This window comes from Wyeomyia smithii, chromosome 2 (assembly GCF_029784165.1).
Source record: "Wyeomyia smithii strain HCP4-BCI-WySm-NY-G18 chromosome 2, ASM2978416v1, whole genome shotgun sequence".
In the NCBI taxonomy this organism is placed as follows: Eukaryota; Metazoa; Arthropoda; class Insecta; order Diptera; family Culicidae; genus Wyeomyia; species Wyeomyia smithii.
The window spans coordinates 122731646-122746915 of record NC_073695.1 but is presented as its reverse complement, the minus strand read 5'-3'; the positions used below and the strand labels follow the sequence as shown (position 1 = coordinate 122746915).

Below are 15270 nucleotides of genomic sequence, written 5' to 3'. Positions count from 1 at the left end.
TTTAACTCCACGATGAAACGATTCGTCTAGCGTGTGACAAACTACAGTAGTGTCCAGAATTCTGAGAAATCGCTTTATATTAGGACGGTTATTGTGTGCGGAAAGAGTGACTCGTTTTTTACATTAGTATGTTTCATTCGTCCGGCCAGTGATTCTATATAGATCATAATTATCCTTACACATGTAACTTTAACTCACGCATTATTGTTTGTCATCCTTCAGTAGCGTGATCCAATTGTTTTTTTTTATGTTTTTCTCGAATAACGAAAGGGTCACTATTGATTGCAGTTGCGATGTTGTTACTAAACTCCGAATAACCAACCACAATTTAATTTTATAAACAACAATGGTGATGATATTTCTACCTTTTTAATAGTTTGAGATCAGGCCTTAGACGCGCCTATGCTTTTGCACTGGGTTGTATGTGATTTTTTTTGTGGCTCCATTTCCATTTCGAACCCACTGTGGTTCCAATATTTTGCTTGTTATTTTTCGGTCATAGAAAAATGGCGTCTTTTCATAGGCCTGTTTGAGATAGAACAGACTTTTTAATTATTCTAGGTTTATTTTTTTTCCTTTTATATTAATTGTGATACAATAAACGATTTTTACAGGCTGGAGACAACGAATACGAACTTAGAGTGTTAGTTCATCAAAGCCTTGCTGGTTGCGTCATTGGTCGCGGTGGTACTAAAATCAAGGAACTCAAAGATGTAAGTGTTTTTTTTCTGATTCTATTCTATCATTGCGATTTTATTATGATTATTTTCACAAACTTGTCTAACTTTGAATGTATCACACTTGTTCAAACTCCGGTTGGGAGAAGGGGAGAGGGACTGTCAGAGGGTGTGTCGGGTAGAATCGAAGCACTAACTCTGCTATTGTCCTATACACTGACAGTTGGCTGCGTAGTCTGTACCAAACAACACGGTGTTGTATGAGATAACTTGAAAAAAAAAACCTTATATTAATCTGAAATTTTGATGTGCTTTTACGGAGTTTTGCAAGCCCACCTGATTGCCCAAAAAAGTCCGTTTCGTTGGTGGTCAATAATATCGTTTAATCAATCGAAAAAATAGCTTTTATTTTAATACTTTTGAGTAATGATAAATGAATTCAAATTTTATGGAAAATGGTAAATGAGCTGTCAATTTAAAATATAAATTGCCCGACAAAATTTCTGTCTACAACTTTGCTGAAGACGTTAAACCAATCAAACTAAACATCCGAGTTACCCTTTTTTATTTTTTTTCTTGGAAAATTTTAACTAATTCGTTTCTCATTTCTTCCTTATCGGATACCCATTAATGTTTAGCTAATCTTTTGTGTTTTTATAAAAAAATAGTTTTTAAAAAATGAGCTTTTAGATAGGGTATCGGCTCTATTATCGTCAGGTTTTACCTATTATCATCAGGGGGTAAATGATGCCCAAGATCGTTAATTTCTTGCATGATGGTTCTTTATAATGCAGAGTACCTCTCTGCAAAATATTAGTCCTCTATGACTTCATTAATCCGACGGACGATAATAGGTAAAACCTTACAATAATAGAGCCGATACCCTAATTAATTATTTTTTTAACTTACTTTTAAAAAAAAAATTTTTTTTAAAGGTATTTATTTTTAGAAAGACGAAATTATTATCTACAACTACTACAACACCAAACAAACAAACCTTTTTGACTTTAGATATATTTGTAACCATTTTACATAGCTTTTTCACACTGAAATCTTTATAATTCGACTCATACAAGTTTGCAAATGGGAGAAAAGTAAGGAAAATCGAATTTCTTTCTTCCCAGTACAAACCTCAATTTGAATCAGTGTCAATCTACTTGCTGCCGAAACGTATTTTTATCCGATTGGGTTCGACCCAGTCTCGCACTGCTGGCACCTTCAAATCGGATAGTTGGCACTGTTATAGCGAATTTCTTTATTCCACCAGCGCACCTCGTTTTGACCTGGAAGCGCACTAACTGCTGTTAAAACCCTTCTTTATTCGCTCGATTTTGACCCGCACTGTAAAATTTGTCAGCTTCAACCCACCACCGCACGTGCTAAGTTCGTAAACAATTATCTGGCATCAATCAAAGAAATAGTTATCGGTTTCCGTTATACTCTACTAAATTTTTTGGAAATAAATATTGAAATTCAGTCCGCAAATATATATTTCGACTGTGACGTACAGTCTTCCTCAGTGCTTATGTGGACCAGTCCACATAAGCACTGAGGAAGACTGTACGTCACAGTCGAAATATATATTTGCGGACTGAATTTCAATATTTATTTCCAAAAAATTTAGTAGAGTATAACGGAAACCGATAACTATTTCTTTGATTGATCTCAATCACTCTGCTAAGACGCTCGTTATAGATTTTCTAAATTATCTGGCATCTTTTTCTTACTTGCGTCTTAAATGGCAATGACGTTTCATTATTCCTCGGGAGTTTTACCCGCACACAGTGGAATTAAGAAATTCGCTAACTTTTGCTAGTTTTAGTATACCAGAAACCAGAAATCCACTAGTAAAAGATATTTTTTATTACTGGTATTTACTTTTTTAAGTGTTCTCGATGAACACCGAGAAATATCAACCATCCAAAAGCAAAGCCTTGGTGCTACATTCCGTATCGGAATTCGACCTTCCGTTCTACATAGACTTCGCAGTCGACTGCTAGGTGTACAGGACAATTGCGGGGCTAGGCGCTACGATTCTACTGATACTAACAGTCTCTCCCGAGCCGGGACTCGAACATACGACGACTGGTTTGTTAGGCCAGTATCGTACCTCGAGACCAGCTGGGAGATTTCAACTATCCAAAGAAAATAAAATTATACGGCGACAAAAACCCCAAATAATTACTTATTAGTTTTCAAATATCATTGTTAAAATAGTAAACATTTCCTTCGTAACCTCGCATTTTGTATTAATATACCGCTAATTTGTACTCTGTGCAACAAAACCAACAAAACCGACCATGTAAGGTAGAAGGAAACTATTTTAAGCTGTTATGCTCAAAATGTATAAATCGAAATACAAGCACAAGTATATCAGTTTGTTCGCTATCTTTTTCTCTATCACTCTATCATTTGTTTTCAAATTATAAAACTGATTTAGCAAACTCGAACAATAATTGATATTAGAGGACCGAATCAAGGGACACTGTTTCAATCATCCCGAACCTATTTCAAGCCGTTTTTTCAAGAGATTTTCCAAAAGGCGCTTGAATGGCAACAGTTAAAGTTGATTTTTTGATTGATGTTAATTGAAAGATTTTTTTGTGATGAACGGTATTTCACTTATAAACAGCTAGAAGATCAGAGTTTTCGTTTACGTCATAGAAATTGTCGATATTATTGAAAATTCAAGAGCCTGCTTTCTGCGACTGATTAAAATAGTCGCTGTTTTTTAAACCGTTCCTTACCCTACATTGTGTTTGTTCACCAAAAAAAAATAGAGATGCCTCAAAGTGCTTAGAGTTTTGAACCACCCTAATGAAAAATCAAGTTAAGGATAATTATTATAATTGTTATAATTCATTAAAATTCATCTGACAGATTGTGTGTCCTAATGAAAAAAGTAACACTACAACAATGTTGATAAATAATCATAAAATGGTTACCTAACGCGAATTCTATTTTTAAAAGCTTATATTAAAATTAGTTACCAGTTATATTAAAATCAAACGCATCTGCTACTGTGTTAAAGCTAGTCGACATAAAGCGTATTGGGTCAAATTGACCATATTCTGCATTGCATTGAGGCAGGTTCAACAGAGACCTTAGTCTGAGAGATCGTTCGAGGGCATATGTATATATCCAGGTGTTCGAGAATTCCCGGAGCATCGATTTCATTAAGACGAACTTTACCAATGAATGCAGCTTGCGCCTCGAATGTCTCTGCTCAAGAGTTTGCGTTCCTAAAAACCGACAGCGATCAGTGTCTGCTTTTAACCATGCTGAGCAACCTTGAGCTGGTCTCTCCGGGACCGCCGATAGGCATTACTTCAGGGAGAGGGCCAGTCGTGCTTTTTGTACTTACCTCTATGGGTAGCAGAGCAGCCTATACAGGCCAGTTAGTTAACCGTTAACTAACTGGGGCACATCGATGGTTTCCCGTCGATTGGTGCCCTGCAGAATACTAACGATCTGCGATGCGGCCTTGATGACCGATTTCCCTATTCTTGCACATCCCACGCACGATGTTCTCTGGCGTGGTGTCCGTCCCACTTATTGCCAGCATTTCGTACCTTATCCGCTCGAAACGCGGACATGTGAAGAACAAATGCTCCGCGTTTTCTTCCGCACCCGTACATGCGGGGCACATAGGGGACTCGGCATACCCGAACCTATGCAGGTACTGCCTAAAGCAGCCATGGCCTGACAGGATCTGTGTGAGATGGAAGGTTACTTCCCCATGGCGCCTATTAATCCAGCATGCTAACTTTGGAATGAGTCGGTGTGTCCATCTACCTTTCGTAGTGTTGGACCACTCCCGCTGCCACCTGGCCATTGAAAATGACCGTATGGTGTTGCGTATACCCCTCGTGTCGCGTTGGTCGAAGCATTCTACATCCTCTTTGACGATGATGCTGATGAGCATCATGGCAGCCAAGACGCAAACCGCCTCATACGACACTGTTCGGTATGCGCACGCGACCCTTAGGCACATTAGCCTGTACGTACTCTCGAGTTTGCCGCGATGGCACGAGGTACTCAATACCTTGGACCACACTGGTCCTCCATATCTGAGCATGGACGTAGTCACGCTAGCAAGGACTTTGCGCCTGCTGCTACGGATCGCCGAGCTGTTTGCCATCATGCGAGATAGCGCCGCCACAGCCATGGAAGCTTTCTTGCAGGTATAATCGACGTGGCTCCCGAACGTGAGCTTGTCGTCGATCATAATCCCCAGAAGCTTCAGGAAGCGTTTTGAGGCGATAGTGCATGCACCAGCACTGATCGATGCCTCCTGCTCCGACTTTCTGTTATTTACAACACTAACTTCAGTCTTATGGTGCACTAGCTCCAGTTTCCTGGAGTGCATCCAGTTTTCCACTACGCGTACGGATAGCGCGGCCTCAAGAGTTATGTCGTCGGCGAAGATAGACCTCAAGAGTTATGTCGTCGGCGAAGCCCACGATCACCACCCCGGAGGGAGTGTTAGTTTTAACACGCCGTCATACATGGCATTCCACAGTACCGGACCCAGGATGGAACCTTGCGGTACACCTGCGGTAACTGGGACGCTTTTCTGACCCTCGTTTGTGTTATACACTAGCACTCGATTCTGAAAGTAGTTACCCAGAATCTTGTACAGCGGCGTCGGCACTCTGAGACTCTGTAGCGCTAAGGCTATGGAGTCCCAGCTAGCACTGTTAAACGCGTTCTTCACGTCGAGCGTGACGATCGCGCAGTAACGAATGCCCCTCCTTTTGCGTTGGATTGCAACCTCAGCCGTTCTGGTGACGGAGAGAATTGCATCCACCGTGGACCTACCTTTTCGAAAACCGAACTGGTTGCTTGATAGACCGTTCTCACTTCCTGTATATTTCACCAGTCTATTGAGGATTACCCTCTCAAGCACCTTGCCTGCCGTGTCCAGCAGGCAGATTGGTCTGTATGCCGATGGGTCACCTGGTGGTTTCCCAACCTTCGGCAACAGCACCAGCCTCTGGCGCTTCCACACGTTCGGGAAGAGGCAGTCGTCAAGGCATTTCTGCATGACCGCCTTGAACAACCCGGGGGCTTCTTTGATGGCCGTCTTGATGGCCAAGTTCGGGATTTCATCTGGTCTCGGTGCCTTGCCTATCTTCAGGGAGTTTGCGATCTCGATCAATTCATCTTCTGTCATCCTAACCGCATCGTCTGCCTCTGCACGGCTGCCGTCACTCACGGTTGGTGGTGACTCGTCAGCCGGAGGCCAGGGACTTGGTTCGTGGCTTGGGAAGAGGCCCTGAATGATCGTTTCTAGCATCGCTGGTGATTGTTCAGCCGGGGCTAGTGCACCTCTAGTCTTGGTCATAACGATCCTGTAGGCGTCACCCCACGGGTTCGAATTGGCACTGGCACAGAGTCGTTCGAAACAGGCTCGTTTACTGGCTCTGATTGCGCTCTTAAGCGTTGCCTTAGCGGATCTGAATGCGGCACCGCGTTCCGGTCTTTGCTCGTCTGTACGCGCGCGTTGCATCCTCCGTCTTGCACGGAGGCATGCACTGCGTAAGCCTGCTATCGTTTCGCTCCACCAGTATGTCGGTGGTCTACCCTCTCTAGGCGGACGAGACCTAGGCATCGTGACGTCGCACGCACGTATCGAATTTAGATGGTCCACGCCCGGGAGTGATTCACCCCCTTCGTGCTTCCATCTAATTGCCTGCCCAAAAACATCTGCATCGAAATGCAGTGTTTTCCAGCCGTAGAAGGATGGAATATTGGCCCTACTCGCTGTTTGCTTCCGCACGCCTACCTCATAGCGGACGGATTGGTGATCATAAACTTAAATTTGAATCACCAAACCACACGTTAATCATTTTAATGTTCATTAGTCATCTTAATTTTGATTTTTCATTTGGAATATCCATTTTCGAGGGTCAAAACATCAAAACTTACAGTTGTAGCCGGCGTTACATCGTGAACTTTGCGTCTCTTGTACGGTTTACAGCCCAGGTCTTTCGTCATGATGGTAATAAGGCGTAGTACACCAATTACGTAACGCATTTAGGGGGGGGGGGGGGGGGGTTTGGTCTTCAATAAATGGAATGATATAAATGAAAAAAGAGGTGTGACTTAATTATTTACAGTTATACAATTCTACTACGTTCGAAAAATTTATTATGTCAGAGCGGATATCGCACGCTATCTGACCATGAAGCATTTATGCGATAACTGAAGAAAATTGCAATTGCAGCAATCGGCCTTTTTCAAGACTACTAAATGTATTGGGAAGAGCATAATGAATAATTATTATTAAACTGCAACTGTGGTTTGATGCTGCTGCAATTGCGCAGCAGTGTGATGTTTATTACGATTCGTTGATACTATGCATAACCGGCGAAATATACGAAACAAATCCGATTTCAAAGAGTCCGTTTTAGAAAATTCACTGTTTGCTTACAAGCAAATAGGTATCTTCAATGCTTACGGAAATGGAAGCATGGTGCATTAGCATGTGATATTTGAAATCACTAAGAATCATAGCGGTATATCACGGTGAAAGCACGACGTGGAGTAACCGAATTACGCCGCAACCAACATTTGAAAGAATCGTTGCGATCGCTCGAGTGCAATCGTACACGATTCTTTCGTGAAACACTCGCTATATGCTGCTCGCTCCCCTTAAAGTAGGCAATACTGCAACTAAATCATCAAAGAAAGCTACCATATATTTCTTTGCTATAAGTTGTCTCTTGCTTGCGTGAGAATGTGTAACTTTTAATAGCGATGGTTTGCTGGGATTAAAAGCTTATGAATAGCAAGTTCAGAAATGATACCCGAATAATTGTTATGCGATACGATTTTTTCCATCCTTGGTTATAGCTTGACATCACAGCAGAATTTCGATCCTTATATCCGAAACGAGAACGGGAACATTTTTTTCTATATTTCGTATGTCGTGATACTAATGTACGAAAAAAACATCTCATTCATTCTGGTTTAGAGCAATCTTTTGATAAGCCCCGCCCTTATTTCCAGTTCCTACAGTTTTTCTCAGTTTCGTAACACGGATATACAAAAATGATTTCTTTTGGAAATTCTGTCGAGCCGGACCGATAGAGCTCTCATAAAGGCAACAAAATAACATGTATTGTGTCGTGTTGCGCGGCTGAAAAGAGGAAAAAATGTTCCCGTCCCCGTGTCGCATGGAAGCAGATTGTTGCGTGTTTGATATTACCGATGGTAGACATGAGTATGAAGGTCGAAATTCTGCTGTGATGTCCAACTATAACCGTTTTGTTTTAAGACGCAATATCGTAAGTGCTGCATTTCTGTTTTCTGCTGCCATCCAGCACGAGAACAAGTATAAATTACAACCGGCCCTTCTCAGGGCCACCAACACGTTCTTGAAGCAATGCACAGTGGTTCGCCCATAAGCCAAAAATAGAAAAAAAGTTTTTTTTTGCTTTCTGGTTATTATTGATTTAATGGATCGGTTATAAACCCGAGAATGCAGAAAAGCTGTTTTTGTTGGCCTATTCTATGAACAGTCTACTTTTGAGCACGAGATAAGGTAGGTGTTTGACACTTGCAAAATCAATTTGAACAGACGTGTTTTTTTACACTGTGGTCATATCCGCTGTAGAACAAATTCAATTGCTTTATCAGTTTATTTCCATCATGAGCCTTCAGAAAACAGGCTTTTCTCGCTAATGCGGTGTTGTTTTGATAGGTATGTGCTAAACTGTAATCATAATTAGTCGTAAAAGGGAACGTTGTGACAAAGTCAGAGAGCACCACTCATACTTAAATTCATGTAAACTTTTAAATGTGCTCCGCGCGAGATACTGTCACCAAATTACCACCAAACGAAAGATTTAGGACCTAAAAATAATTTGTCAAAGGTTCCAGCTGCATATATTTGCATCTTAGTCGATGACAAGCGGCTAAAAATGGTTACTTTTTTGTTTGAATTTCATACTTTTTACATAGTCTCTTAGAAGGGTTGTGGTACATTCAGCTCAAACTCACAAATTTGTTCATAAACATTTGTCTTCATTCGAATATTGATATTTGAGGTTGAAACACGGGTGGTTCCTGAGAAAATATCAAATTCGTTTGAAGTTATTCAAGGGAAATAACGTAAAAAAAGAAAAATTAACGAAACCAGATTGTGCTTAAATTTTGCATAAGGACTTTTTATGTTATGCAGCCTGTTGTCTGTTGTGACATCTGTGTACTTTATATTTATAACATGCCGTTATTCCGCTAGTATTTAATTGCATCGGTACTAACGTAATTACAAATAACTGCTGAAGAACAGGAAAAGTGCAATTATATAAATTTGCATAAGGACTTTTTCCGAGAATGCAAAACTTTTGAAAGCTGCGGTATTTTGAAATTCAATGGTCAAACTTTTCCCCATATTCGATTGGCTTCGATTGAACGTCCGTGTAGAATCGGTTCAGTCATGGAATGAATTATTCATAAAACACAAAGCGCGCATTCCTAGTCAATTAGGTATATTCGGTCGACCTTGTTAGGGAAAGAAGCACCAATCAGAGGTCGACATTTGCGTTTCGACAAGGCGATTATAACTTTCTGCATTTGGACGGGTGCTTAGGTGACTTTTCAATCGATTGCTGCAAACATGAGGAAATCAGTTGGAAACTGACTGAGTTTGAAACGTTTGAAATTTGACAGTTTTCGTGACACTCTCGATGTTTTTGGTTTTTGAAATTGAATCCCTGTATTGAAATTGGTCCCCTGTATATGTTGCCGTAAGACGTAATTCTACGTCAAAATCGATCCCTGAAAATGTCTGGTTTTCGGGTTTGGGCCGAGTTCGGGTTTGGCCGAAAAAAATTCGGGTTCGTAATTTAACATATGGATCCGATCTAGAACCTGATTTTTCTCCAACGCGATTTTCACGACACAGGTTTGCATTAGTGGCTCAACAGTTCTGTCTGCTTGAAATAAGTTCCCATGTAAAATTTCAGCTCAACCGGATTTCGCTCAAAGCGGTTAAAGTTGATTTTCAAGGCACCCTACTGAAAACGTATGCGAGCACTGTTCGATAAAACGAACAGTCTGTTTCGACCAAGAGGCGAGCGCCTTGTAATGCTCGTAGAATATTGATAATTAGCTACTAGAATATATCAATATCAACCGTTTAAATTATTTATTTAATTATTTATAATTGTGTTTAGCGCGAGACGCTCCCTCCCTCTGCTTAGTACTTTTTTTTGTATCCAACATCCCAGCTATCATATACACTAAGGCTTTTTACGCGGGTTTTTTACGCGGATTCCGGAATTTACGCGTTTTTTTACGCGGATTCCAGAATTTACGCGGTATTTTTTTTGCCCGGATATCGGTTTCCCTTCACTCGGAATGCAAAATTAACGATGTTTTTTTTACGCGGATTTCGGAATTCACGCGGTTATTCGTAGGAATCATCTTAGTTATTCGTAGGAAAAATCTTAAATACTGTTCGATAAATCTGCTCTGATCCATAACGGACAAACAAAAAAAAGTCGGGTTTGGAAAATATCAAACCCGAACATCTCTAGCGCACAGGTCGAGAATCGACTTCAGATGTCATTTTGAAATCCAAGATGGCTGAATTTGCCGTGGAATACAGTCAGAGTTTTTTTACGCTGGGGATACGTTCCAAATTTGTATAGAACTGCGTAAAAAGACTAAATTGAGTTAAAAAAATGACGTAAAAAACCATCTCAAAACGTTTCAACATTGACTGAATCTGAGAGTGGTCATTATAAAGGCAAAAATACAATGTTATAAATTTTCAGTTTTTACACCAAAAATAGTGATTTTTTTAAAAACTGATATATGATTACTTGTATCCTAAAACGGAAAGCGTGATCTTGTACCGGTTTTGAGTAATTGAAAAACCTGACTGTATAATAATTGATTCGAGACTACCTTTCAATTTTGAGCATCGTCGGGTGCGTTAATTTAATAATCGATAAGTTTATTTAAAGTAATGTATCCTGAGAAAGTGGTGGCGAACCAGCCTGTGGCTGAAAGCCACCCTAATAAAGTAATAAAAAAAGTATCCTGAGAATTACACCCGTCACGCCCCATAAATAAATTCAATCATATGAGATACGTGATTTCTCACTAGGAAGAAGTATCTATTATTTCCTAAAAGGCTAAGAAATCATTTGTTGCAATGAGAAAATGTTACCAATAAAAAAGGTTCACCGATAGCGTGTTAACAGAAATGCACTCAGCCGAGAACTATGTTATGCAGCCTGTTGTCTGTTGTGACATCTGTGTACTTTATATTCATAACATGCCGTTATTCCGCTTGTATTTAATTGTATCGGTACTAACGTAATTACAAATAACTGCTGAAGAACAGGAAAAGTGCAATTATATAAACCACAATGTCGATCGTTGGGTATCCACCAGCTGTTGCTCCTTTTTTGTTTTTGGAGTTATTACAGAAAAGGTGACCGCATTGATCGAGTGTTTCAGTTATGTTTGGTACAACTAACGTTGAAGTAGTAATATGATTCGATTAACACGTCGTTTGAAAAATGTTCCAAGAAGAATCCGTATCCGTCCAATCCGCATACTTTTTACAGTCAGTTTTTTTACGTGGAGGATACGTACCTGGTAAAAAACCGCGTTGATTCGAAAATCCGCGTTAAAAACGCGTTATTGAAAAAAAAAACTGCGTAAAAAACCGCATCAAACCAAAAATCCGCGTAAAGTGAACCACCAGGAAAGGTTTTAGAAAAACACGAGACGCTCTGAGACCAGTATTTAAAATTGTCCTCTGACGGTTATTTTCAATCTTTCTGAGGGCGAAAGGTTTTTTTTTTTTTGACTAAGTCTTTTACTTAACAAACACATAGACTTTTTTGAGTCCCAACCCGCGGTAATTCGAAAATCGGTGAAAAAAATTGAATTAGCGCGGCGGTATCGCGTAAAAAATCGCGGTAATTCTAAAATCCGTTAAAAAAACCGCGTTAATTCAAAAATCCGCGTAAAGAAGCTGCCGTAATTAAAAAAAACCGTGTAAAACACCTGACTGCATAATTAAACAGCACAAAATACTTAGACCGCGGAATTCTATGCATCACAAATTGTCGGCTCTGGAAAAAATACTACGGTAAATGTTATTCAAATAACATGAAACGATAAGATATTGAAAAACAATATCTAGGTTTTTCCACAGTCGAATGCATATAACACGGAGGCTTGTTCCCTCTATGCGAATGTTTGTATCGACACAAAACGAAGATTTCTTAAATTTTGGTGATAATTTAGGAAGATCAGAAGTCAAATATTATACCTATAAGATTGGACCCACGATACTTCCTTGAGATACACCATTTATCATTTAGATAGTTTATCTAGAGTGCGGTTAAATTATCAACAAATGATGACAAAAATCGTTGCCATTCTTGATTACAACGATTAGCTCATTATTTATTCAGTAGTCAGTGTCCAAGTTCAAGTTTATATAAAAATCTTGAGACTACTCAAGATTATATAAAAATCTCGAGACTACTGGAAAAAACTTCATGGATACTTCCCAGTCAATCGTTTTGTTTGAATATACGAAACTGAATACACTAAAGTCGCTTTTTACGCGGGGGATACGTGCCGCGTTAAAAAAAACCGCGTAATAAAAAACCGCGTAAATTCCGGAATCCGCGTAAAAAAAACCATCGTTAATTTTGCATTCCGAGTGAAGGGAAACCGAAATCCGGGCAAAAAAAAATCCGCGTAAATTCCGGAACCCGCGTGAAAAAACCGCGTAAATTCCGGAATCCGCGTAAAAAAAACCATCGTTAATTTTGCATTCCGAGTGAAGGGAAACCGAAATCCGGGCAAAAAAAAAATCCGCGTAAATTCCGGAACCCGCGTGAAAAAACCGCGTAAATTCCGGAATCCGCGTAAAAAAACCGCGTAAATTCCGGAATCCGCGTAAAAAAACTGCGTAAAAAGCGACCATAGTGTATTTTACAACTGACCATCATACGTCTCCAGTTTTTTTTTTTTTTTTTTTTTTTTTTCAAAATATCTCCCTATGAGCAACGACGTGCAAAACGGGACCCAAAAATCTGGCTATCCGATCGTTCCGAATTGTTTCACAAGATTGTACGGTAGTAATGAAATTAGAAATACATGGCTTTTGGCATCCCTGCAATATGTTTTACCTCGATTGAGAAATTAGTTGTATTTTTGGTAAGTCTTGAAAATTTCCCTTCAAAATGAAACTCGTTGAATCAAAATCGGATCAAAACTGAAGGAGTTACAGGTGGTTGAAGTTAAGCTAAAATTGTGATTTCAAACATGAAAATCATTGAAATTGCCTGATATAGCAACGTTCAAAGTGCGATCAAATATCGATACCTCAACCGATTGTCATAAAACTTTAGGAAAAGGTCGTTTACAGTTTAAGAATCTTCGAAGAAATGCAAAACTTCAAAAATATTGACATAAAAAATCGAGGTTTTTTCCGGCCTTCGACCACTGTGAGTCGGTTTGAAATTTCCCTTCAAAACAGAAGCTATTAGCTCTATGCGAAAGCAATTAAAATTAACATATCAAAATCGATAAATTTTTATTATACTGTTGATAAAATCATCATTTGTGGCAGAGCAAGGTGTCTATTCTCATGAAAAAACTGCAATGGATTAATCAGTGATGATTCCATTTCCTGCAGACGTCGAGGCCGGCGCGATGTTTGTTTTTTAACTGAAGAAACAGTGTAGCAAAGCAAAGCTTAGGTACATGCTTGACTTTTTTCTTTTGTTTTTTTTTTTTTTGCATAGGGTTCCCAAATAACAGATAATTTTGTTGTGTAACATCTTATTAAGCTATATTTCAGCCGAAATCCGAGAATTAGTAATTTTTCAGCTGCATAATGGTGTAATACCGCGACAAAAACAATTCCGACATTACTGTGGACAGCTGTCATTTTTTATATGAACATTTATAGCTGTGTTGGTATTCCCAACTACACTTGTTTTCGGTCGGGTGTAAACGGTACAGGAAAGGTGTGATTCTGGTGTAATTACGTTCCAGAAACGAATTCGAATTCGAGTGAAACATTGTTGAAAAACAAATTTAAAACAATCCGGCTTGTTGAAACGGGAGTTTTTGCTCAAAAAAAAAACTGCCTGTTGCTGCTTTAAATTTTTATTTCTACTTTTCACCATATACTAAAACATGTCATAGCCTCAGATATTATTAGTCATACCTCTGTAAAACAGATGTGAAAAAAAGAATTCAATGTATTCGAAAGCCGACACCCGGCACATCGCCAGTTGCATCTGTTCCATCATCGCATTGTTCGCGACGATGACGCTGCTGGATGGCAAGGATGATGATTTTTATCCAAAAATGATGTAGAAGGACTCGAATTTATTCACATGGCGGTATAGGAGGTCTCGCAGAACTCTCTTGTCTGTAGCAATGTTTAAGGAGACAGGAAATTGAATATGTATGTAGTTTCATTCCCTCTATCGGCCTCTGTAGTAAGAAAACACGGTGAAAAGGAGCTATAGGGCGACAATGTAAGAGAACTGGTGCGGGAAACAGAGAGAGAACTGGATTTGAGCATGCGCGCTAGCCTGCAATATACTGTACATCTTTTTACTTGTTCAGTTTTCGGTCATCCTTTCTCCTTGTTACATAGTGGTAATTTTATCAGGATTTTTTCGACATTGTCCATTGGAGCTGAAACTATAATAAAAAATTTCAGTAGCATTACTCATTTTGGAAACTCTCCTAGTTTTAAACTAAAGTGTAATCCGTGTGTATCAATAACATGTCCAGTATGAAAATAAAGTATAAAAGTTTCCGTCGAGACAAAACTACTGAGCTTTATTCGATAATCGATTGGATGAGTGAATGTTCCTGTACGATGAGATTTCAGGACAAAGAAAAATCGAATTTTCCGTTTAATAGGAGAAAGTTTGTAATATCTGGTTTCACGTAAAAAAGGTACATTTCTATATTAATTTACTAAGTTACCTTGGCAAAAAACAAAATTAAGAATAAATAATGGAATATGTTCATCCCTGTTTAACTCAGACCTTTTTCGAGCCTAGTCATAAACCTGTAGCTGCAGCTGGCACATAGATTAAAATGGTAAATACCTACCATATTGCCCTACGATTTCACGTATCCAAATTTGGATGTTGCTTTAGTCTAAAGTATGTGGCAGCTTTACAGCAACATATATATTTCATACTATAACTCAGTTTTCGAATATATGTTAGTTTTCGATTGCAAGAAATATTTTTAAATGTTAATGTTAGTTAAGTTTTTAATGTAAAATAGATTATAGCCTCGGCCAATTTTGCACAGTTCTTAAAAGTACATCATATCAATTCTAACTAATGTTTTTTATCAAATAAATTTTTTGTTGAAATGTATTTTTTATAACCAGTTTTTGAATTAACCTTTAAATAATTTGAAAAGAATATCATAGTTAGTCAAACACTCAGAATGCACAAAAAATAAATAGAACCGAGATTTATCTTAACATCATTTTGTATCTTTATAAACTTTTAACGAATTTTAGTGATTGATGTTCGAAAACTGGCTAACATTATCAAATTTTTGTTTT

General features: G+C 38.9%; 1 protein-coding gene across 2 annotated transcripts in view; it reads left to right on the top strand.

Annotated features, from left to right (window-relative positions):
• The window catches only part of LOC129722498 (heterogeneous nuclear ribonucleoprotein K homolog), a 39847-nt gene that overhangs the window by 20788 nt on the left and 3789 nt on the right, over positions 1–15270 (top strand). For both annotated transcript variants that reach the window (XM_055675958.1, XM_055675959.1), the window contains exon 6: positions 615–713. In XM_055675958.1, the coding sequence (XP_055531933.1) occupies positions 615–713 (99 nt within the window). The remainder of the gene's footprint in view (positions 1–614; positions 714–15270) is intronic.